Source organism: Nicotiana tabacum, chromosome 1 (genome assembly GCF_000715075.1).
Source record: "Nicotiana tabacum cultivar K326 chromosome 1, ASM71507v2, whole genome shotgun sequence".
Lineage (NCBI taxonomy): Eukaryota > Viridiplantae > Streptophyta > Magnoliopsida > Solanales > Solanaceae > Nicotiana > Nicotiana tabacum.
In genome coordinates, this window is record NC_134080.1 from 6800690 (window position 1) to 6826242 (window position 25553).

General features: G+C 36.2%; 1 protein-coding gene and 1 pseudogene across 1 annotated transcript; one reads left to right on the plus strand and one right to left on the minus strand.

Moving 5' to 3' along the window:
- Positions 1-860: 860 nt before the first annotated feature.
- LOC107782288 (uncharacterized) lies at positions 861-3710 on the minus strand (annotated as a pseudogene).
- Positions 3711-5337: 1627 nt separating this feature from the next.
- On the plus strand, positions 5338-5799 carry LOC142161883 (uncharacterized). Its single transcript, XM_075217850.1, has one exon. The coding sequence runs from the start codon at positions 5338-5340 to the stop codon at positions 5797-5799; it is 462 nt and encodes a 153-aa protein (XP_075073951.1).
- Positions 5800-25553: the final 19754 nt, after the last annotated feature.

Here is a 25553-nt window from a genome sequence, read left to right on the forward strand (position 1 = left end):
TCAACTCACCTCAAAACTTCTCAAGCCAATACGTAGGCCCCAATCCAATTGACACCAGTCAAACAATCGATTCTACAACAACCGGTGTATTATAATCAATTTAAAGTACTACACCTAAATATGAAATTTATTGTTGATATAGAGGAAGAAGGGAATTAACTATTCTATTCTTACTACTGTAGAGTAATTGACAACAGGAATATTATATACCTAAGTTCGAGAATTAGTGATTTGTAAAGAACCCTAGGATTTCTGTTGCCTGCGTGCTAGGAAGCCTCTGTTGAGCGAACTGTTCTGTTTTTTTTTTTTGTTTAAGGCAAAAACCTTTCGTCCCTTTTGGGTGAATGACAGAACGTGGGTATTCTGTTTTTATTAAGGCTTAGAGCCTTTGTTTTCCATTAGCCCTTTTATGGGCTTTTAGGCCCTTTTTTTTTAACTTAACTAATAATTAATGATACTCACTTTTAATAATTAATAATATTAAAATTATTAATATTTTCATAATTGTATATATATATATATAGGCAAGGTAAAAATAATAAAAATGGTAATAATTTATTTCTATACTTAGCGTGTCTCGAAACTTTTAAAAAAATTGAGAAATGTTACAATAATGTCGGGACATTGAGAGTTTTTACTTTTTTATTTTTTCATTAAATACTGTGAGCATCGGAAAGACATATATAAGTTGAGGTACACAAACATTTCATTTTACATGTAAGGACACCTGATAAGGGACAGGGGCGGATGCAGCCTCAAGGTACCAGGTTCATCTGAACCCAGTATTTTTGACACTGGCTATGAAATTTTGTGTAAATATCTACTAAATTACAATAAATAGTAAATATGTACCCATAACTTTAAAAATACAACGTGTACGGGTTCAATGCTAAGAATCTTAAAGATTGAACTCATAGAACTTAAATCTGAATCCGCCTCTGAATTAAGGGAAATAGCCATTATGCAAAATGGATTAGTGACATACCTGGTGAAATATAACCTATAGAACCCTTTAGTGCAATAGAAGTCTGTTTATTCCACGATTCATTCGACTTGAGGAGGAATTTTGCCAATCCAAAATCACCAACATGGGCAGTCATCTCTTCATCAAGTAGAATGTTGCTCGGTTTTAAATCACAGTGAACAATTGGTACTTGGCAATTGTTGTGGAGATAATCAAGAGCTGAAGCAACATCTATTGCTATGTTTAGCCTTTGGATAATATTGAGGTATTGCTCACCAGTTTTTGAGTGCAACCAATCATCTAGGCTTCCATTTGCCATGAATTCAAATACTATGCATTTGAAGTCATTACCTTGGTAATCGATGCTTGAACAAGCAGCTACGATCTTAAGGAGATTACGATGCCTTATACTTTTCAAAGCTCTACATTCATCCAAAAAGCTTTTCAAAGCACCTCTTTGTTGCAGGTTCAATACTTTCACTGCCATAACTTTATCGAAAACTTGAAACTGTCCTTTGTATACAGAACCGAAACTCCCAGTACCAACCAGATTATCCTCAGAAAATCCATCGGTTGACTTAAATATATCTTGGTAAGTTATTTTTGCTGCCAAAGATGGATCATTAGCTAAAGTTGGTTCGTCATCATCAAAATGTTCAGATTGCCTTTCTCTTGTGGACCGTGCACTGAGATCTCCCTTTTTCGAGTTCCTAATTACTGTATAGCAAGCAGCAAAAGAACACAAAAGTAGAAATAAAAATATAACTGAAATAATAATCGCTTCTTTTATCCTGGTATGAATGTGTTTCTTTGATGCTGGATCTTTTTGTCTAGGGCATGCAGGAAAATTGTAGTTTGGAGGACCTCCACATAGTTTATGATTCCCTGAAATTGAAACTGCACTTTCATTCGCAAAGATCCCTTCGTTTGGTACTTTGCCTTCAAGTTCATTGAATGAAAGATCAAGCTTCCTAAGATATGGAAGTTTCCCAAGAAAGTCTGGTATTTCTCCTGAGATGTTGTTGTGTGACAAATCAATTTCTTCTAAACCTCTTAATCCTTTTAAGGATTCAGGAATTCTTCCTCGAAACAGGTTATTATTCGCGATGAAGCGGTCTAAACTGACACAGGTGCTGAGTGTGGTTGGAATTTCACCTGATAATTTGTTATGTGAAATATCCATTTCCTTGAGATTTATCAACTTTCGCATTTCAGCTGGCAAGGAACAGGTCAAAGAATTGTTCGCTAACGCCAAAGAAATTGAAAGTGAAAAAAGACCTGCAAGCTCCTTTGGTATGGAACCAACAAGATTATTTCCAGTAAGGTTTAGTACTGATAAACTAGTACACTGTCCGAGCTCCGGAGGTACGTTCCCTTCTAGTTCATTGTCCTCAATGTGTAAAGTTGTTAGAGATGTCAAGTTACCAAAAGAAGATGGAATCATTCCTGAAAACTTGTTTCCATTCAACTCCAGTCCTTGTAGGTGTCGAAGCTTACCTAAAGACTCAGGAACACTGCCTCTGAACTTGTTATTATCAAGCGATAAACGTGTCAAATTGACAAGGTTTCCTAGTCCAGCAGGAACAGAACCAACTATCCTATTGTAACTAAGACCAAATATTTCAAGTCTCGTGGAAAGGTTACCGATGGTTTTAGGCAGTTCTCCGCCCAAGAAATTGTCCTCAAAGCTTAAAACTTGAAGACTTGTACAGTTAACTAAGAAATAAAGAAACCTCAAACCCTCATTCCTGTTGCTCCCAAGACTATTGATCTCAAAATTGATCCTGTACAACCACTGCAATTGTCCTAAACTTGTAGGAACATTTCCAGTGAGGCTATTTTGAGACAATTCAATAACACTAAGTTTCGAAGCATTTGATAATGAAACGGGAATCAATCCTGTGAAGTTGTTCACAGCAGTAGCAAACACCTCAAGATTTGGAAGAGTTAGGCCTATATCTGATGGAAGCTCTCCATACAGCAAGTTTTGAGTAACAGAGAAATAGTAAACAGAAGAGATATTGAAAACAGATTGAGGAATTGTACCATTCAACTGATTTCCATAAACTTGGAAGATTTGCAAGTTTGACAAACGGCCAATATCTTGAGGTATTGGTCCTTGAAGATTGTTAATGGCAAGGGAAAGACCACGAAGTGACGAAAAGTTTCCAATCCAAGATGGGATATTTCCAGTGAGATTGTTGCTTCCAAATCCTAAATAATTCAACTTTGAAAGTGAATTGAGTTGATCGGGTATATTACCAACAAGCCTATTATATTCTAGAGCAAGTGATCGAAGTTGTTTACAGTAAGTCAGATTAGAAGGAATGGTTCCAGTAAAAGAATTCCAAGTGAGATTGAGATGTTGCAGCTGAAGGAGGTTGCCAATTTCCATTGGGATTTCACCATAGAAGCTATTATTTCTAAGATTTATCGATATTAGGAACGTGAGATTACCAATAGAAGACGGCATAGAGCCAACGAGTTTTTGTGATCTCAAGTCAAGAATCATGACTCTTTCAATGGAGGGGTTGCATGTTATGCCTGTCCAATTGCAGTAATGGAGAGAATTATTTCAAGAAGCCATTATCTGGAATGGATCATTTGTTATTCTAACTTTGAAGCCTAACAAAACTTGTTGATCAGCTATAAATTCCAAGCCTGAGATAGCCATAGACATAACAAGAATTGAGCAATGGAAGCATGATAGTACTAACCATTTGGAATTCAGACAAGACTGTTCCATTTTTATTAGGACTACACAATAAGATTATTTCTTGTTCTTGTTTCAACTTAAAAGGTTGTATACCAATAAATGCAAAGCTGGTGAGATTTTCTCTTTGTTTGAATTCTGGTTTGACTAGTAAATACTTTCTCCGGTTCATAATAAGTGTCCATTCTAGCTTTGACACACACGTTAAGGAAATACGAACTCCTAGAGAAAAAAAAAAGATATTTTCACTAAATTAACCTTAATTAATTATTACCTTGACATAGTGGAATATGTCAATAAGTACAAATTTTAGAAAATTAAAATTAATTCGTTCTTATTATATAAATAGTCACTTATTTGGGACCAGAATAAAAAGGTACAATGGTCACTTATTGTAGACCGGAGGGAATACCATTAAAAGGATATTTTCTTGTTTAGTGAGGAGTTGTTTTGTATACTGCATTCTTGAATGTAATAATGAAAAGAAATAAATATCTCTAAGATATTACCTACTTGACTGACTTACTGATTAAACATCATGCAAAAAATTCGATCTTTAATTCTCAAATGAATGAGCATTTTTTATTCAAACTTCCAAATTTTTAAAATATAGTATAAATTTCTTTTAAAATGGCATAAATAAACATTTGAAACGAGATCCCTAAATAAATTTTAAAATGAATTTCATGCGTTTATTTTTCTAGTATTTTTAGAAGAATTTTACAACCAAATGATCATATTTTCTCGTTCTTTTAAAAGCTGAAAAAATTCCTCTAATAGGGTTTAGGTGAAAGAGAAATATCACCACCCTCTTTCAAGAAATATTATCCCTTTGATATGATATTTTGCAATAGACATTTATTGGCATATTAGTAATTTTCCGATTTGGCAGAGAGTTTTACTTTGTAGCTAAGTCATTTTTACCCTATAAATAGAGGGATCTTACTCCATTGTAAATCATCCCAAAATTCAATAAGAATTTCCTCTTTCTCTTTCTCTGCAATATTGCTCTTGTTCTTTTATTATTTTCATAACACGTTATCAGCACGAGACTCTACCGTTTCAAAAAGCTCTTTGAGAAGATTAAGGTATAACTTTTCTCCTCTTTTTAATTATGACTGACATTATGAAAAGAAAGTTCGTTGCCCTTGAAATTTTGGGAAAAAACTATATGACATGGGTGTTGGATGCTGAAATCCATTTAGATGTAATGGGTCTTGGAGACGCCATTAAAGATAAAACTAAAGCACCCACCCAAGACTGTTTTAAGGCCTTGATTTTCTTGCGCCATCACCTTGATGAATGGTTGAAAATAGAACATCTCACAGTCAAAGATCCACTTGTTTTGTGGAATGGCTTAAAGGAAAGATATGACAACTTAAAGTTGGTCACTCTTCCACAAGCACGATATGATTGGGCTCATCTGAGGCTCCAAGACTTTAAGTCTGTTTCTGAATATAATTCTGCGATGTTCAGAATTACTTCTAAATTGAAACTCTGTGGAGATACTATCACTGACTATGATATGCTTGAAAAAACGTTTACAACGTTTCATGCCTCCAATATGACCCTGCAACAGTAGTACAGAGAGAAAGGTTTCAAGAAGTACTCTGAGTTGATTTCTCTTCTCCTTGTGGCTAAACGAAATAACGATTTGCTCATGAGAAATCGCGAAAATCGACCCACTAGGTCTACACCATTGCCTGGAGTGGATGAGGTGTATTCCCATTATGCTAAGCGTGGAAAAGACCGTGATTCTATTCGTAGTCGTGGTCGTGGCCCTCGCCATAGACAAGGAAGAAATTTTCCTGGTGTTAATCATCCCCCAAAGAGAAATAACCACCAAAAATGGAAAGGGAAAGATGAGAAGCCAAAAGCAAATGGTTCAGAAACTGAACGCTATCGTGGCGGTGGAAAAGGGCATTGGGCAAATATTTGTCGTGTACCAAGACATTTGGTTGAGCTTTATCAAGTATCTCTAAAGAATAAAGGTCCTGAAGCCAATTTTGTCTCTGACAATAATTTTGACATCACCCATTTGGATGTGGCAGACTTCTTTGAGCACCTTGATGGAAAAATAGACCACTTGATCGGTGATGGATCTGTGGTTAAAGATGATTGAATAGTTTGATTTTTATTTTTGCATATTCGTAGTAGCTAATAAACATCATGTAATCATAGTTCTTTATATGAGTAGTAGTTATTAGTATCAATTAGTAATATTTATTTATGAAATAGTGTTAGTTCGTTTTGATCAAATACAGTTCTAGTATTTGTTTTAAACAATGTTTGAGTTTGCATTCTTCGTCATACGAGTTGACTATTAGTTTACAACCTCTTGAATATTGAGACAATGTTTCTTACTGAAACCTTGATAACTAAAACAATTTCATATTAATGTGAAATGATGTCTATATTTTGTATGCTTTTGTTCTTTCACCATTAAGGCGCTTAGTTGCATAACTTACATTAGTATCCTCGGTTTCTGATCTAGTTGACAATACACGTATATGAGGTTAACATAAATTCCTTCCCTTCAGGTATTTGTATATATTAGATCCAAATGGTTTTTGAATTTAATGTTGCTATGGAAATTGTTAAGAGCTACTGAAATTATTTTTACGGAATACAACAGGATCGGACTAGTAATTAAGCACCAAAATAATTGGTTGCCAATTTTATATCTTTCTTTAGTATCCATCTTCATGATACTTGTGCTATGGATGTATTTAGAATTAACGACCTAAAAAAAGGATTTAGTAATTGTTTGTATCATAATCTGAGTTTGCTCGAAATTGCATTAAAAGATCATTATTGAATCATTGGTTTAACATTATTTCTTTCATTTTTCTCTGAAAATACTAATATTTATTTGTATATTTCTTTTATATGTCAAACCATGGGAAGCAAATATGTATATCTCACAAAACAAACTTGGATCAAAGTTAAATTGTAAAAATATTTGTTTAGTTGATTGATGTACGACACATACAATATTCAAAGAGAAGAAATATTTCTCTCATTTAAGTATGTGTAAGGCAGATGTTACTACAATTTCTGATAGTAGTAAATTAATTGAAGGCTCTGGAAGAGCTACTATAACCCTGCCTAAGGGAACAATACTTATCATAGAGAATGCAATATTCTCCTCCAAGTCGAAGAGGAACTTGTTGAGTTTTAAAGATATCCGCCGAAATGGATATCATATTGAGACAGTAGATGAGAATAATCTTGAATATCTCATCATTACCAAAAATGTCTCTGGCCTGAAAAGGGTTATTGAGAAGTTCTCATCTTTATCTTGTGGCCTGTATTGGAGAAGAATTAGTGCAATTGAGGCACATTCTACCGTAAACCAAAAGGTTATTGATTCCAATACTTTTTTACTTTGGTATGATCGATTGGGACATCCTGGATCAATTATGATGAGACGGATTATAGAAAACTCAAATGGGTATCCATTAAAGAATTTAAAGATTCTTTTAAATAATGAATTTTCTTGCACTTCTTGTTATCAAGTCAAGTTAATTATTAGACCATCACCAACAAAGGTTGGAATTGAGTCCCCTGCGTTTTTGGATCGTATACAAGGGGACATTTGTGGACCTATTCACCCACCTAGTGGGTCGTTTAGATATTTTATGGTCTTAATAGACGCATCTTCTAGATAGTCCCATGTGTGCCTATTGTCATCTCGCAACCTCGCATTTGCAAAATTAATGGCACAAATAATTCGATTACGGGCACAATTTCCCGATAATCCAATTAAGTTTTTTAGACTTGATAATGCTGCTAAGTTTTCATCCCAAACATTTAATGATTATTGCTTATCAATTGGGATAAAAGTGGAACATCTTATAGCTCATGTTCACACTCAAAATGGTATTGCAAAATCTTTAATTAAACGTCTGCAATTGATAGTAAGACCGTTACACATGAAAACAAGGTTACCCATTTCTGTTTGGGGTCACACCATTTTGCATGCAGCAATGCTAGTTCGTCTCAGACCAATAAATTATCATAAATATTCCCCGTTGCAATTAGTTTTAGGTAATGAACCTAATATATCCTGTCACGCCTCCTTTTTCACCTAGACCCCGGAAAGGGATATATAAGGGAGTTTTTCCAATTAAAGGACAATCGAAACGGGATTTATTATTTAATTCAGAGTCGCCCCTTAGGAGATTTATGGTTTCCCAAGTCACCGGTTGACTCCCGAGTCGAGGAAAAGATTAACTCTATATTACAGTTCGCGAACCAGAAATCTGGATAAGGAATTCTGTTAACCCGGGAGAAGGTGTTAGGCATTCCCGAGTTCCGTGGTTCTAGCACGGTCGCTCAACTGTTATATTCGGCTTATTTATCTGATTTTAATTCATATTGAACCTATGTGCAAATTTAAACTTTTTACCGCTTTTATTATTATTATTTTTTAACGAGAATTGCAACGTCGTGAAAACACATCTCGAACCATGTCACATCAATGCACCCGTGGTTATTGACACATTTCGACTCCGTTGAGATTTGGATTTTGGTCACGTAAATGTGCACCCGAGTTTAGGGAGGTAATGTTATTAAAAGCGCGCCTATAGTGACTAACGCGTTATTATGTTGGGGAAGGCCATGAAATTTGCTAAACGGTTCATCCCGAATTCTATATATTCATTATAACGATTTAAGAGGACCCCACAATTTATGCATTTGTTTTGATCGGCGAGGCCCATATCATGTGTTTTAAGAGGGCAAACCTAAAAGCAACTATGATTCTCTACTTTATTCGTCTTTTAAAAAAAAAAGAAATCCTAATTTATTCACTGAGATTATCCAGATTATTCAAACGTGCTTAACAATTAGAATCAAGGGGAAGCCGTATTTACTTATTAGAAATTAATGAAATAGTGATCCCTAGAATCCTAGTTTAAGACTCAGAATACTTATGTATTAGCTACTGGAAACACGATCGTGAAAACCCGGTTATTTTTAGGTTGATCCGAACTAATATTACTAATTGGCATTAATGAACCTGCTATTGAAATAGAGAACACGATTATCATATGGATTCAACTTATGCTACCTAAATCAAATTGACCAACTTATTGACCAAAACTTAACAGACTTGACCATTGCTTCACTGACTTATACTCAAACACTAATATTAATTTGGGAGGACCATTTGAGTTCACATGCCAATCAAAATAAAAGAAACTTACTCATGAGAAATGGTTTAAGCCCTGAACTAATATTAACCATTATGTCAAAATTCCAACTACTGAAGCACGTTTGGCTTAGAAATGAACTTGATGTGGTCAGTGCCTCCTGCTTTCAACTTGGTTGTAATTTTAAACTGCTTTTGGTTCTTAAATTTTAAACAGCCAAATGCTCAACTAAATAAATACTAACCATACTAAGTCTAAAGCTAGAATAACCATAAATCAACAGTCCAGCAGCCTACATAATTCAACTTAATCAGTCCAGTTATACACCCCAATTAATTACAGCATACAACAAACCAAACTACATAAGTTATATAAAAACATAATGAAACTATGAGGACAACAGATCTACGGCAGAAAACTTCAGTTTCATTTTCGCTATTCCGACAGGAGATAATACATTGAAACAGTCTGAGATGTGTACCTGGAAATTGAATCAAATAGAAAATGAGAGGTCAGCAGCAAGTAGTCAACTGGTATTCAACAATCAACAAGCAGCAGTAACGGGCAGAAATCAACAACAGCCCCGAGCTTAACTCGACCAAACCAGGAAGAGTATGAACCCAGTAGAAACCACAAAAGAACACCCAAACACAACCTTGACCAAACCAACTGGTATTGAATTTTGATTCAAACAAACAGATCCAAACCTATAAACGACTCCAAGTATAGAGCAGAAGTAAAAGGAAGAAAGGTTCTAGCTATTTCAGATCCTAAGCGAGGCAATGAAACACTAGCTATTCTTTTTCAACTCCCAAAACTCTCCAAAATGAATTCTGCCTAGAACTCAATGGAACAGTACCCTTTCTTTTAAACTCTCTCTCAGAACTGATTCAAGACTCAAAAATATTCCTCTCAGATTCACTTTTTCCTCTCTCCAGGTCTCTCTTCAGATTTTCAGAATAATCCCCCTCTTTGTCTAAAAATGACTCTATATATAACCCCCAAAGCAGGCCTGCCCCCCTCCATTCTCAAAGGCACTTTAGGCAGAATTTTTTTAAACTAATCCTGCCCATCATCCACTATATTATGTTTTTCCCTCCTTTTCATTCATTTGTTCCCTACTACCCTTGTATTTTCTTTATTTAAATTCAAATAGGTATGGGCACCTATTTCTTAATCCATTTCCTTTAAACCTTCCCCCCACCATTATATTTTGTTCACCATTAGCACTAAACAATTGCATTAGTTTAATGGTACTTTAGTACCCTACTGTCAGCCCACTCATCTTAAGCCATTTTCAAACCTTTTAAACCCCAAAATACCCTCCTAAACCCCTGTGTATTATCCTGGAATCCCCTACTATCCTGCCTCACCCATGTAACCCATCAACTATGACCAATTGATCTAACAAAAAACATAATCACTGATTAACCTAAACTCATTCTTAATTAATCACTGAAACATAATGAACTGCATCTAGACCAAGAAACATATCAGTTATAACCAATGCCCCAACAACTGAATAAATTAAGGTTCAAAGGTGAACTCAAGTTCAATTCATATCAGACCCCAAACATTGTTATTTAACTTAGCAAACTTCAAACAACAATTGAATTCAAACCAGATCAAAATAGCATTGCAACAAGATGAACGACACGGGGATTCAGGGAATAAACTAAACATAATTCCATGTTAAGCCTAAATACGAACAAGGAACACTGTAAATACATTGAATGAAAACACTGAATTCATATACAAAGTGATGGGCAATCACAGATGACATACTTTGCACTAATCAGTAATAGCGAGCAATTACGGGGATAGCTACAGTTTATACAAAACTTACTAATACTGACTGACTCGAATCATTCAGGAAAACAAAGAAACAAAATACATAGTAAGCACAGAACATTCGAAAAAATAAGAAAGGAGTCGAGGATGAATTTACTGAACAAAACTAATAGAAAAAGAAGATAAAACGAAAACCTACCAATTAACGGGCCTGGGTTCGAACCTCCGATGCCTTTTGGACTTGGGGCCAAGACAGACCCTAGCCGAGTGTTCCTGAATGATAACACATTCAACTAAGGTCCGTTTTGACCTCAATCTCTGAACTAGCTTCAGATCACCACTCTGAGACTTTTGATTCGAGACCTTCCGGGGTGATTCGACGCAAACTAAGGGTGGTTTGGGTACGAGGGAGGTCAGGGGGTGGCAGGGTGTGAGTTTGGTGGTATTTGAATGGATTAGGGTTTGGGTCGATTCCTTTGATCTAAGATTCGAGGAGCTCGGGGGTGATTCGAAGAAAACTGAGCGTGGGACTAGAACGAGGAAGTCTTGGGGAAGGTGTGGTATGAAATTGGAGGCTATTGGACGAGATAGGGTTCCGACCTGATTTTCGATCTAATATTCGAAGCACACGGCTGGGATTCGAGGGATAATAGTTAGGGATTCGGAATGGGGAGGTCGAGGGGAATCAGTGGTGAAAAGATGGGGTCGTTTGGACCGCTGGAACCGCCGTGAGGCGATTTCCGATGGGCGGTGCACGATGGCAAAAGGCGGGGGATCTGTTTGGTCTCTAAAGCTCAGATACGAAGAGGTTAAGGGGGGTATGCCTTTGGGGTGTGGGGTATGGGATTGGGGTTATATACGGAGGGGGTGTTTTGATCCTGGCCGTTGGATCAAGCACGATCAACGGCCTGGATCAATTCACTTAATAGGCACGGTGTCGTTTGGAGTAGTACTGGGGTGGTCCGGGTTGGGTCAAAACGGGTAAGAGAGATTGAATCTCAGTCGTTGGATCGATTTAATCCAATGGCTTTGATTAAGAGTGACCAAACGACGTCGTTTTAAGACGTCTCTGGCCAGGCCAAACTGGACTTGGTCCATGGGTGATTTGGGCCTGATTTTTTGCACTGAAACTAGCCCAAATTTCACTCTTTTCTTCTTTTTTCTTTCATTTTCTTTTAATTCCTTTTCAACTAAAAATCCTAATTAAATTATAAAATTGACAATTAACTAAAACATTAACTCTTAATAATAGCTACCACACGAAATTAAACATAAAATAAAGATAAAATTACACAATTCGGACATTAAATGCTAAAATGCAAAGTACATATTTTTTTTTGTGATTTTTCCATTTCATAAAACAAACTTGATTGTTTAATTAATTCCTAAATTGTAAAATTAAACTCTAAATGCACATGCAAACAAATATTTTTTGTATTTTTCTCATTTAAAGTAGAAATAAACATGCGCAGACAAAATACAAATAAATTACAAACAACACAAAACCATTTTATTTTGTATTTTTTGGAGTAGTTCTCATAGGGAAAAAATCACGTGCTCACATATCCCATTTAAGAATTTTTGGATGCGCAGTATATGTACTTGTAACACCACCATATCGCACCAAAATGGGTCCGTAAAGAAGGTTAGGAATATATGTTGGGTTTGAATTGCCCTCCATTATTCGCTACCTCGAAACATTGACGGGGGATTTGTTTAATGCATGATTTGAAGACTGTCAATTCGATGAGACACTTTTCCCAAAATTAGGGGGGAGAAGTTGGTGAAACCAAATGGAAAATTTTGTGGAAAAATTCATCATTATCTCATCTTGATCCACGTGCCTCTATTTGTAAAAACAAAGGTGCAAAAGATTATCCATTTGCAGAGAATAGCAAATCAAATGCCAGACGTATTTACGGATTTGAAAAGGATAACAAAATCACATATCCCTGCAGAGAATGTTCCAATCCGTATTGATATCCCTATTGGACAATCTTCTAGTGTCATAGCTAATGAGTCAAAAGCACGCCTAAAACGTGGCAGACCATTAGGTTCCAAAGATCTAAATCCTAGTAAAAGTAAAACAAAAGATCAAAATGACACTACGAAAGAATCTCATGAAGAAATCCACGATTTAATAAATTCTGAGATTCATGAGGAATCCACTTAACCTAAGACTCAAGAAAATAAGGAACTATTAATAAATCCAACCGATATTTAGACAAATTTGAATCGAATGGATATAGTGGTGGATTATGTCTTTGCATATAATGTTGCATCTAGAATTATGCAAGAAAGTGAGGATCTTGAACCTCAATCTGTTGGAGAATGTCGACAAAAACGTGATTGGCCAAAATGACAATAAGCAATCCAATCAGAGTTGAATTCACTTGTGAAACATGAAGTTCTTGGGCCTGTAGTCCAAACACCTAATGGTATTAAACCTGTTGGCTATAAATGGGTCTTTGTACGCAAGAGGAATGCGAAAAATGAGGTACAAAGATATAAGGCATGCCTTGTTGCACAAGGATTTTCACAAAGCCCTGGTGTAGATTATGAAGAGACATATTCATTCATTATGGATGCTATAACATTCCGTTATCTTATTAGTTTTGTTGTCCATAAAAAGCTTGACATGCATTTAATGGATGTGGTTACCTCCTACCTTTATGGATCACTTGATAATGAGATATACATGAAAATTCCCGAGGGATTTAAAATGCCTAACGCACATAATTCTAAGTGTCGGGAAATATTTTCAATCAATTTGCAAAGATCTTTGTATAGTCTAAAGCAATCAGAACAAATGTGGTATAAGCATCTTAGTGAGTATTTATTAAAGGAAGGCTATATAAATGATGTCATTTGCCCGTGTGTTTTTATAAAGAAAACAACATCGAAATTTATTGTACTTGACGTATATATTGATGACATAAACCTTATTGGAACTCCTATAGAACTCTAAAAGGCAATTGATTATTTAAAGAAGGAATTCAAGATGAAATATCTCGGAAAGACAAAATTATGTCTTGGTTTGCAAATTGAACATTTGGCAAACGAAATTTTTATTCATCAATCTGCCTACATAGAAAAGGTATTGAAACGGTTTTACATGGATGGAGCACATCCATTAAGTACTCTAATGGTTGTTCAATCACTTGATGTGAATAAGGATCCATTCCGACCTCAAGAAAAGAATGAAGAGCTATTTGGTCTTGAAGTACCATATCTTAGTGCAATTGCTGCACTAATGTATCTTGCTAACACTACAAGGCCCGACAAAACTTTTTCAATTAATGTCCTAGCACGATATAGCTTTGTTCCTACAAAGAGATATTGGAATGGAATCAAACATATATTGCGGTATCTAAAAGGAACTACCGATATGGGCTTATTTTATGGCAATAATTGTAGTCATGATCTTGTTGGTTATGCCGCCGCTGGGTATTTATCCGATCCACATAAGGCTCGATCTAAAACAAGCTATGTGTTTACATGTGGAAGCACTGTCATATCTTGGCGATCGACTAAGCAATCAATTATGGCTACTTCATCTAATCATGCTGAGATAATTACTATTCATGAAGCAAGTCGAGAATGTATGTGGTCGAGGTCTATAATACATCTTATTCGAGATAAATGTGGTTTGAAGTGTGACAAACTCCCCACAATTTTGTATGAAGACAATGCAGCATGCATAGCCCAATTGAAGGGAGGATTCATAAAAGGAGATAGGACAAAGCACATTTCACCAAAGTTATTTTTTACTCAAGATCTTCAAAAGAATGGTGATATCAATGTGCAATGGATTCGTTCAAGTGATAATATGGCTGATTTGTTCACAAAATCTCTATCGACGTCAACCTTCAAGAAGCTAGTGCACAAGATTAGGATGCGAAGGCTCAAGGATGTGAATTGATGCTCTCATTAGGGGGAGTTAATGCGCGTTGCACTCTTTTTCCCTTACAAGGTTTTGTCCCACTGATTTTTTCTTGCAAAGTTTTTAACGAGGCAACCAAAAGGCGTATTATTAGCTATGTGTACTCTTTTTCCTTTTCTAGAATTTTTTTCCCATTGGGTTTTATTTTAGTTAAGGTTTTAATGAGGCACATTATTTATCGAGTAGACATTCAAGGGGGAGTGTTATTAATAGAATTCTATTTATAGTGAATGTCTATCTTGTAGAGAGTTTTACTTTGTGGCTAAGTCATTTTTCCCCTATAAATAGAGGGGTCTTACCCCATTGTAAATCATCCCAAAATTCAATAAGAATTACTCTCTCTTTCTCTGCAATATTGTTCTTCTACTTTTATTATTTTCATCACAGAAATCACAATAATAGCCTGTTTGGCAAAGCTTCTTCAATCCTACAAGCACTTTTTCTCTTCAAAAATACTTTTTGTTTTTAAAGTTAAAGTGCATGTCCAAACTTTTGGAAGAAAAAAAAGTTCTTTGAGAAGAAGCAGAAAGAAATAGCTTCTATCCAAAAGTACTTTTTTGAAAAGTACTTTTGGAAAAAATACACTTAGAAACAGTTTTTAAAAGCCTGGTCAAACACTAATTGCTGCTCAAAAGTGTTTTTCAAATTAATTAGCCAAACACAAACTGCTTCTCACCAAAAATACTTTTGAGAAAAATATTTTTGGAAAAAAATACTTCTCAAAATTAGCTAATTTTTGCAGTTTGGCCAAATAGGCTATAAATTAGAGAAATGTATATTTTTAGATGCTCTAAAAGATACATACATACCAATAAAATATATATTTTTATATATAATATACATATATAAAAAATATATAATATTTTATATACTTTTTGGCTAAAAATACAATTAGTTTCAACCGACCAAATAATTTTGTATTTTGCTCCACAAATTAAAGAAAGTCATGGGTGGTTACACATCCTTTTCAAAGGATAAGATATGTCGTTTTTCGACATTAAATGCATAACTAAGGATGTATTTAAGTCCATGTCTTTGTTAAAGAAAAATAATATGACTAATTAAATTGGTATAACAACATACAAACACATTTCCTTTTATTTTTCTATTCCATTTTATTTAGCATTTTTGAATAATTAGTATGATAATTCAAAAGTCTTAGCCTGTTAAAAAAAATTCTTCTTAAAGCATAGATGCACCTTCCTACTCAGTTAATGTACATTCCAGTTGAACAAAACAAAAAAATCAATTTGTTTAAACAAAAGAGCGAATACGAATTAAAGTATAGCATTTGCAACTATGAACATCTTTGTTATTTGCAGATTTTTAGTAATTTTGACACAATCAGAAAAACTGGCGAGGAGTTACTAGGAGCAAATCTTTACGATAAATATCAACCTTTCCTTTCTCGAAATCAAGAGGACAAGGTGAAGAATTGAGCAGACTGTGCATCAGCTCGTGACCTAGAATGAATTGCATAGAAGTATCTAGAGAGAGGAAGGGGAGAGAAGGAGGAGAAATCTTATTAACTGAAAAAGAGAATCGGGTACGAGTCGTGTATATTTTATCTAAGTACATGAGAAATTACAAAACAACCTTACTTATCTCAATACAAGGAACTCTATGGACCTATTTATTACCTACTCGGCTACTAGCAATCAATCTCGATGTGTTTCGTTCTCTCATGAAAAATGGGATTACTGGCAATTTGTATAGCTGCTCTACTCTTTGAAAATAGCTGCACTGGTATATAAACTGAGACCCCCAAGTCTGCCAACAAACCAGTTAACCATGTAATCTCTGACACCATAGCAGACATACTCTTGTATTCAGCTTCAGCAGAGCTTCGGCTGATGGTTTGTTGCTTCTTGGACTTCCACGAAATCAAAGAATTCCCTAGCTTTACCACAAAACCTGTCACAGACCTTCTCGTATTGTGACAAGATGCCCAATCTGAATCATTGTGAGTGAAGACGATGTAGAGTTTTCTTTTAATGATGGTTTGGTTGGGGTAGTTAGGAGGATTATGACTATTAATTTAGGAATAAATAGTGAAGAATAAAGGGAGAATATATTTCATACTAGGTGTGGAATAAAAGGGAAAACTTGTTCTATGATTATTGATAGTGGTATTTATGCTAATGTGGTGAGTTCACACTTGGTGAACATGTTAGAGCTTGCATGCATGAAATACCCTAAGCCATATAGACTTCAATGGTTGAATGATAGTGGTGAACTGAAATTCAACAAACAATGCATGATTTTCTTAAATGTTGGTAGGTATGTGGATGATGTTCTTTGTGATGTGGTTCCTATGCAAGCTTGTCACATCTTGTTAGGTCGTCCGTGAAAATTTGATAGAAATGTCTACTACCCATTTCTTAAAAAGAATCCCCAATCTAGGAGTTCCTTTTATGTATCTGATCACTCGCATGGCTGCATCCATATGTGATTGTTTGGGTTGTTGCATGAACTAACACAAGGTTTGCACAACAAAGCTGATGTCAGGCCTGGTGATGATCAAGTAAAACAGCTTCCCAACAAGTTTTTGATAGCTGACTGTGTCTTCTAATTTAGGATCATCTAACTTTCCCACATGTTTGTCATAGTCAACAGTCGTCAACTTGTGATTTTGTTCTAATGGTGTGCTCACAGGTTTAGCACTACTGTCCCACTTCAAAAATTAATTCCAAGGCATATTTCCTCTGGTTGAGTAGGATACCTTCCTTGGATCTCATCACTTCTAGACCTAGGAAATATCTCAACTCCCCCAAGTCTTTCATTTTGAACTTGTTGTAGTGTGAGCTTAGCATCTTCTACTAGCCTTGAACAGTTCCCTATAATTAGCAAGTCATCCACATAGACTAGTACAATTACCATACTCTGGCCTTGATTCTTTGTGAATAATGAGTGATCGTATGTACTCTGTTTAAAACCCCCATAAGTTAAGGCATTGGTGAGCTTTATATTCCTCTATCTTGAAGCTTGCTTGAGACCATAGAGTGACTTCACTAACCGACATACTTTCTTCTCCCACTGTTTGTGAAATCCCTGAGGTAAATGCATGTAAACCTCTTCATAGAGGTCTCCTTGCAGGAGTGCATTGTTAACATCCATTTGGAATAGAGGACATCCTTTTGAACCAGCTATGCTTAATACAGTTCTCATAGTAACCATTTTGGCAACTGGGAAGAATGTATCATGATAGTCCAATCCTTCCTTTTGTTTATTGCCTTTTGCTACTAATCTTGCCTTGAATTTATCAATCTCTCCATTGGCCTTATATTTAATTTTGTATACCCATTAAGAATTAATAGCTTGTTTACTTGATGGCAAGTCTACAATGTCCTATGTGTGATTTTCTTCAAGAGTATTGATTTCCTGTTGTATTGCTTCAATCCATCTGCTGTCTTGTGAAGCGTCCTTAAAGGATGCAGGTTCAATATGTACAGATAAAGCATCCAAATATGACTGATAAGCCTTGCTAAGATTGGCATAACACAAGTTATCCGAGATGGAATATATGCAATTGATGCTCCCAGGTTATTTAGATTGTTTGGTGGTAACATAGTCTCTCATCCAAATGGGAGGCCTTGACACTCTTGAACTCTTTCTCCCTTCATCATGGTCTGGAATGTATCTTGAATGTTGTTATCACCCATGCTATCATAGTCTGTTGACTCACTTATAGTGTTTTCCTCTTCTATAGGTTCTGCGTTAATTCACTTCTTCAGCAACATGAATATGTTCTAGTGTCTCCCTTCCTGAAGCATGTGACAATCTGTATCTTCACGTGAAACACCCACTTCACTAGCTGGTGCAGCATATTGTGAAGGTTAACTTGTTGCTTCATCAGTTGAGGAAGTAGGTTGATGTTCTGAGTTGGTGTCTATCAGTGCATGTACAATAGCATGATCCAAGAAAGGATCTGATGTATCAAGCTCTGACTTTGCAAAAGGAAATACATGTTCCCTGAACTGGACATCTCTGCTTACAAGAAAGCTTCTGGATTCCAAATCATATAACTTGTAGCCTTTTTGTGTCTCTGAGAATCCTACCAAAATTGTTTTCCTTGCTCTAGTGGCAAACTTGTCACATTTTGGCAGGGAGTTTGCAAAGCAAAGACAACCAAAAACCTTTAGGTGATCGATCTTAGCAGGTTCACCATGCAACATTTCATAGGGTGATTTCCCTTGTAGAACTGAGGTTTGCCATTTATTGAGCAAGTATACAGTCATTTTAACACAGTTACCCCAAAGGCTTATCGGCATAGAACTTTGAAATTTAAGAGCTCTAGCTACTTCTAAAATAGTCGGTGTTTCCTTTCTACCACCACATTCTGTTGGAGTATGTAAGGGCAGCTACTTTGATGCACAATCCCAAAAGAAGATAACAAATTATTGCAGTTGGAATTAATGAACAATCTCCCATTATCTAATCTCAACACCTTGACATTAGTATTGAACTGATTTCTTACCATTGATAGAAAGTCTTTGATTACAATTACTGCTTCACACTTTGCTTGCAAAAGACATACCCAATTAAACCTACTAAAATCATCCACTATGGTCACAAAATAATGCTTTCTGTCATATGTAGATTCCTTGTAAGGTTCTCACACATCTACATGTATGAGCTAGAAAATACAATAAGTTTTGCTATTACTAATGGGGAATTTAACTCTAGTCTGCTTTGCTAATGGACAAACTTCACAGTTATGTTGTACTGCTTTATCAACTTTATTCCTGAATAGTGGTATATGCTGTATTGCAGTTATTGAGGGATACCCTAGTCTGAGATGCCATAGTCTTGTATCTTCAATTGCTTGTGATACAGCTCCAACAACTGATGAAAATTTTCTCCCAAGAATGTATAATATATCTCTTTCTCTACTAATCCCCATCACCTTCCCATTGTAAAGTTCCTGAATCATACAAAAATCAGGGAAGAAACACACAGAACAACGAAGTTCTTTAGTCAATTTGGATACTAACAACAGACTGAATTTGAAGTCGGAACATGTAGCACATTCCTCAATAATTGATTTCCTAGTATGGTTGTTTCACCAATATGTGCAACTAGACATTTATTTCATGTAGGTACTTGTACACTATTATTCCTACAATTAGGATTTTTTCTTGCATCATCTAAAACTTCTTTGTGTGGAGTTACATGATGTGTTGCCCTGGTATCAATTATCCAATCACATGTAAAGGAATTTCACAATAATGTGGATAAACCTTCCAGGTTAGCATAACTATCACCTGCAGCCGATTTATTCACCAGTCCCAGCAACTACTTATACTGATCCTCTATAAAGAAATGCCCTTGCGCATTCTCAGATGATCCACTAGTTTCAGAACTCACTGCATGTGCGTATGATCTAACTCCTCCAGAAAGATTTTTCTTCTTGCTTTTGAATTCTGCCGGATATCCTACAATTTTATCGGAATTTTTCCTTAAAGGCCCTTTGTACCCACAATGCTCACAGATTAAATCAGGCTTCTTTCCCTTCATGTTTTGCCCTCTTCCTGCAAACATAGTCAATGGTTCTTTGTAATTGTCAATTACACCAAGTGCTCTCTGACTTTCCTCTTGAATAGCTAGGGCATACGCTTGATTCACAGTCAACACTGGAGCTTTCATCAAAATTTGACTCCTTACATGACCATAACTCTCATTAAGTCCCACTAGGAATTGTAATAGTCTTTGCTGATAAAGTGTTCAAAGAAAGGTTCTGACTCTGCACAACGCAACAGAACATCCATTTCATCCCACAAATACTTCATCTTTGTGTAGCATGTTGTTACATAGTCTGTACATTGGGTTAGGATTTCTATCGCTCTCCACAGATGATAGATTCTGGTTAAGTTCGATTTGTTGAACCTCTCCTTGAATTCACTCCAAATTTTTGCAGAATTTGAAGCATAAGCAATACTAGGAAATAGCTCTGCTGAAACTGATTTTCCTATCCATGACAGTGTATTGGGAAAAATTGAGTTTGCATATTGGTTGTGACGTGTCATGACGCGTGGATTAGTCAAATGATCAAAGAGTTATAATTAGCCAGGAGGCATGAGCAACAACAGATATGAGAGGAGGTGATGAAAGAGGCACGGGCAGTTATTCAAATAGTTCGGCGCCCGTACCTATTTAAGTCATTTAAAGCTCAAAGATCAAGAAGAATCAAGGAAATAAATCTGACAATGCATGAGAGTCCAAATTCAGTATTTGACATATATTAAATACTGAGTACGTTAGAGAATTTGTATTTAATATAAATAATTGAGTGACGTTTCTTTTATTGTCATTTATTACCCATAATTGCCTTATTAAGACAAATGCAATACACATATCTCCAAAAAAAATCATTATAAAAGGGAGAATGTTGAACATTTGTAGGGACACGGAAGATTATTGGAATACAATTGGCTCTACTGATTTTTATCCTGATTATATTTTGGCTACCTTAAATTACTTTCTTTTATACATTCTTTTGATTATCAGTACCTATGTTCTTCTAAATTCTAGCTTTAACTAAAATTCTATTTTTTGATTAAACAAATTGGTTCTATTACCGGGAATCTGATAATCTATTTTCTCTTCTCCTAACCTTCCTTGTTGCATCAACTATGTCGAATAACGATGACAATACTCAAGGAAACCAAGAGAACCAACAAAGTCAGGGAGATCCACAAAATATCAACATTCAAGTTCCTGCTCCGTAAGACTCTCCACGACAATCTCGCGAGGGTTCTCCTGATGAATCTCAAACAAATGAGTATGCTCAATTTCAAAACATGGAAGCCACTGATGAAGCTTTGCAGAAATTAATTATTGCTCAGGTCAACAAAGTTGTTGAGGCACTTGTTAACCAGTTACCTGTTGCAACACCTGCACCTACTCCAAATAATAACACTATGGAAAACCCTCGTTCCGGGCTTGTTAACTCAAGCAGTGGTGGAACTCCCAGTAAATCGCAGGAGAGAGAACCAGGTAATGCAATTAATTCTTATTTGCAAACTTTAGTACTAACCTTGCAGAAACAGCTCAAGGAGCAAAGTGAACGCATAGAGCAGATACCTGGGATGCCACCTATAATCAAGGGGGTAGATATGGATAGATATTCACAACCACCCTGGAAGCCAAGTGCTGCTCCGTTACCAATCCCAAAAAAGTTCAAAATGCCTGATATTCCAAAGTATGATGGAACAACAGACCCACGAGACCACGTGATTGCCTTCACAACGGGTGTAAAGGGCAACGATTTGACTAAGCAGGAGATTGAATCGGTACTAGTCAAAATATTTGGTGAAACACTCACCAAAGGAGCACTAACATGGTATTCTCTTCTACCTGAAAATTCTATAAATTCTTTCGCTGAGCTTGCATATTCTTTCATCAAAGCACACTCGGGAGCCCAAAAAGTGGAAAAAAGAATGGAGGATATTTTCAAAATCAAGCAAGGATATTCAGAATTGCTGAGAGAGTTCGTGGACAGATTTCAACGTGAGAGAATGACATTGCCGCGTGTACCTGACAACTGGGCAGTTATTGCCTTTACAAGTAATTTGAATAAAAAATGTTCGGAAGCTACGAGGAGGCTCAAGGAAAGCCTTCGAGAATTCCCAACTACAATGTGGAATGATGTTTATAACAGGTATAGCACGAAGTTGAGGATTGAGGAAGATACTGTGCCACGATCTCAAAAAGAAGAAAATTTACGTCGAAGACGGGCAGAGACCTACAAAAGATCCGGTAAAAACAGGTACGAGCCTTATATGGGACCTACGGGAAAAGACTCACGATCAAAACAGGTCAACAAGGCACGATCACAGACTAACGAACAGAGAATCAGGTCCTTCATCAAGATTTAGGAACGAGCGAAACAACTATAAGTCATGGGGCGATGATAGAAATTTAAAAGCGAGATTCGGAGGTTACAACTTTAATGTCAGCACCTCTGAGCTCGTAGCCGTTTTGAGAGGCATGGGTGATAAGGTTCGATGGCCAAAGGAAATGAGATCGAATCCAAACAGGCGCAACCCTGACCATTGGTGCGAGTTCCATAATGACCATGGGCATAAAACAGCAGATTGCAGATTTTTACAAAGTGAAGTTGATCATTTATTAAAACAAGGATATCTCACCGAGTTATTTAGTGAGAAAGGCAAGCAAGCTTATATGAAGAACAGGCAGGAACCTCCAAAACCCCCTTCTCCCAAAAGAACTGTTAATGTTATAAGTGGGGGCGAAGACATCATCATATACTGTAGCTAACAAAGTTTCCAAAGTGACTATTACCCAAGGGAAGCGGGTGCGGCAGGTTCTAGAAGAAGACAATATTACATTCAATGATGCAGATGCTGACGGCGTATTAACCCCTCATAACGATGCACTGGTAATATCTCTAAATGTGCATGATACTAATGTGAAACGAGTTTTGATTGATCCAGGTAGTTCCGTGAACATTATTTTGCTAAGAGTATTACGTGAGATGCAAGCTGAAGATAGAATAATACCAAAGGCGCATACTCTATCTGGATTTGATAATTCCAGTGTCGTCACGAAAGGAGAGATAACACTCACCACATTTGCTGAAGGGATCGTGAAGGATACAAAGTTCCAAGTAGTAGACATGGAAATGGCTTACAACATGATTCTTGGGAGACCATGGATCCATGAAATGGATGTTGTTCCTTCAACCTTGTGTCAAGTTATTAAGTTTCCTTCGCCATGGGGAATCTGTCAAATTCGTGGGGATCAACATATATCCAGGGATATCAACTCCATTGCAGACACAAGCACGAGAAGTGAAGGCAAATAGCAATCATAGAAGGCAGTTGAGGACATCACAACACAAACCTCAACTGAACAAGGGCAGACAGATGTAGATTCAAGGCCTGATACCATTCAAGAACCAGAAGAGAATGAAAATATCAAAACAACGATAGAGGAATTAGAGCCTGTCATGTTATATACTCGATGGCCTGATAAAAAAGTCTATGTTGGAGCCAATCTTGACCAATGAATGAAAGGTAAGTTAATTGAATTTTTAAAAACTAACATGGATTGTTTTGCTTGGTCTCACTCAGACATGACTGGAATTCCACCGGAGGTGATGACTCATAAACTTACTGAAGATCCATCATATCCTCCTGTAAAGCAAAAGAAGAGAAAGTAGGGATCTTTCAAGAATCAGGTGATTCAAGAAGAAGTACAAAAATTGTTAAAAATTGGTTCCATTCTAGAGGTAAAGTATCCTAATTGGTTAGCTAACACTGTTGTGGTTCCGAAGAAAAATGGTAAGTGGCGGGTCTGTGTAGATTATACAGATCTTAATAAGCCTGCCCTAAAGATTCTTTTCCGCTACCACATATAGATCAATTGATTGATGCAACCGCAGGTCATGAATTACTAAATTTTCTAGATGCATATTCAAATTATAATCAGATTAAAATGGATCCGGGATATGAAGAAAAAACTGTGTTCATAACAGACAGTGGGACTTACTGTTATAAAGTAATGCCCTTTGGTCTAAAAAATGCAGGGGCGACGTATCAGAGGTTAGTAACCAAAATGTTTCAGGAATATTTAGGAAAGACTATGGAGGTATATATAGATGATATGCTTGTTAAAACTCAATACTCGAAAGATCACATATCACACTTATCTAACACATTTTCAATATTGCGCAAATTTAATATGAAGTTAAATCCCGAAAAATGTGCATTTGGCATTACATCAGGTAAGTTTTTGGGTTTTCTCATTTCTAACCGTGGAATTGAAGTGAACCTCGCACAGATTAAAGCCATTGAGGAAATCCCTGATATACTTTCAAATAAAAAAGAAGTTCAAAGACTAACAGGGAGAATTGTGACTTTGGGAAGATTCATATCAAAATCATGAGAGAAGTGTTTCAAATTCTTCTCAGCTCTTAAGAAGCAAGATCATTTTGAATGGAATAAGGAATGTCAACAAGCCCTTAGGAATTTGAAGACTTACTTATCAAATCCACCTTTGTTGGCAAAACCAAAGGCTGGGGAAAAGCTACTCATCTACCTTGCTGTTTCGGAAGTGGCGGTAAGTGCTGTTTTGGTCCGAGAAGAGCAAGGTAAACAATCCCCTATCTATTACGTAAGTAAATCTTTGTTAGATGCAGAAACGAGGTATCCTCAATTAGAAAAACTTGTCATTGCATTAATCATGGCATCTAGAAAGTTAAGACCTTATTTTCAGTGTCATCCTATCGTTGTGGTAACTACCTACCCTTTACGTAACATATTACATAAGCATGAGTTATCAAGTAGGCTAGCTAAGTGGGCAACAGAGTTAAGTGAATACGAAATTGCATACCAACCTAGAACTTCTGTAAAATCACAAGTATTAGCGGATTTCGTGGCTGATTTTAGTCAGGGAATATAGTTTGAAGCAGAGAAATAATTGCAGATGTTCAATAGAGGTAACCCAGGAACTTGGACTTTATTCACTGATGGCTCATCTAATGTGAGAGGAGAAGGTTTAGGAATCATATTGGTACCACCTACGGGTGAAATCATTCGGCAAGCTATCAAATGTCGTTCCATAACTAATAACGAGGCAGAATATGAAGCTATGATTGCAGGTTTAGAATTGGCACGAGAGCTTGGCATAAATCAGATCATAATCAAAAGTGATTCGCAACTCGTGGTTAATCAAATGCTGGGAACTTATACAGCCAAGGAATCAAGGATGCAGTAGTATTTGGAGAAGGTACGGGAATTGATAAAACAATTTCAAGATTAGGAAATTAGACAAACCCAGGGATGAAAATCTTGAAGTAGACATCCTAGCTAATCTCGCATCTGCGGCCGACTTGGCAAACAATGCAAATGCCTCAGTGATACATTTATTTCATTCAGTTCTTGATCCTGGTGTTAATGAGGTAAATTTTAATAATTTAACTTGGGATTGGAGGAACGAAATTGTTGCTTTTTTGCAGTATGG

Coding starts and splice junctions, on each gene's coding strand:
- LOC142161883 (XM_075217850.1), top strand. CDS start 5,338: ATGAGAAATCGCGAAAATCGACCCACTAGGTCTACACCATTGCCTGGA.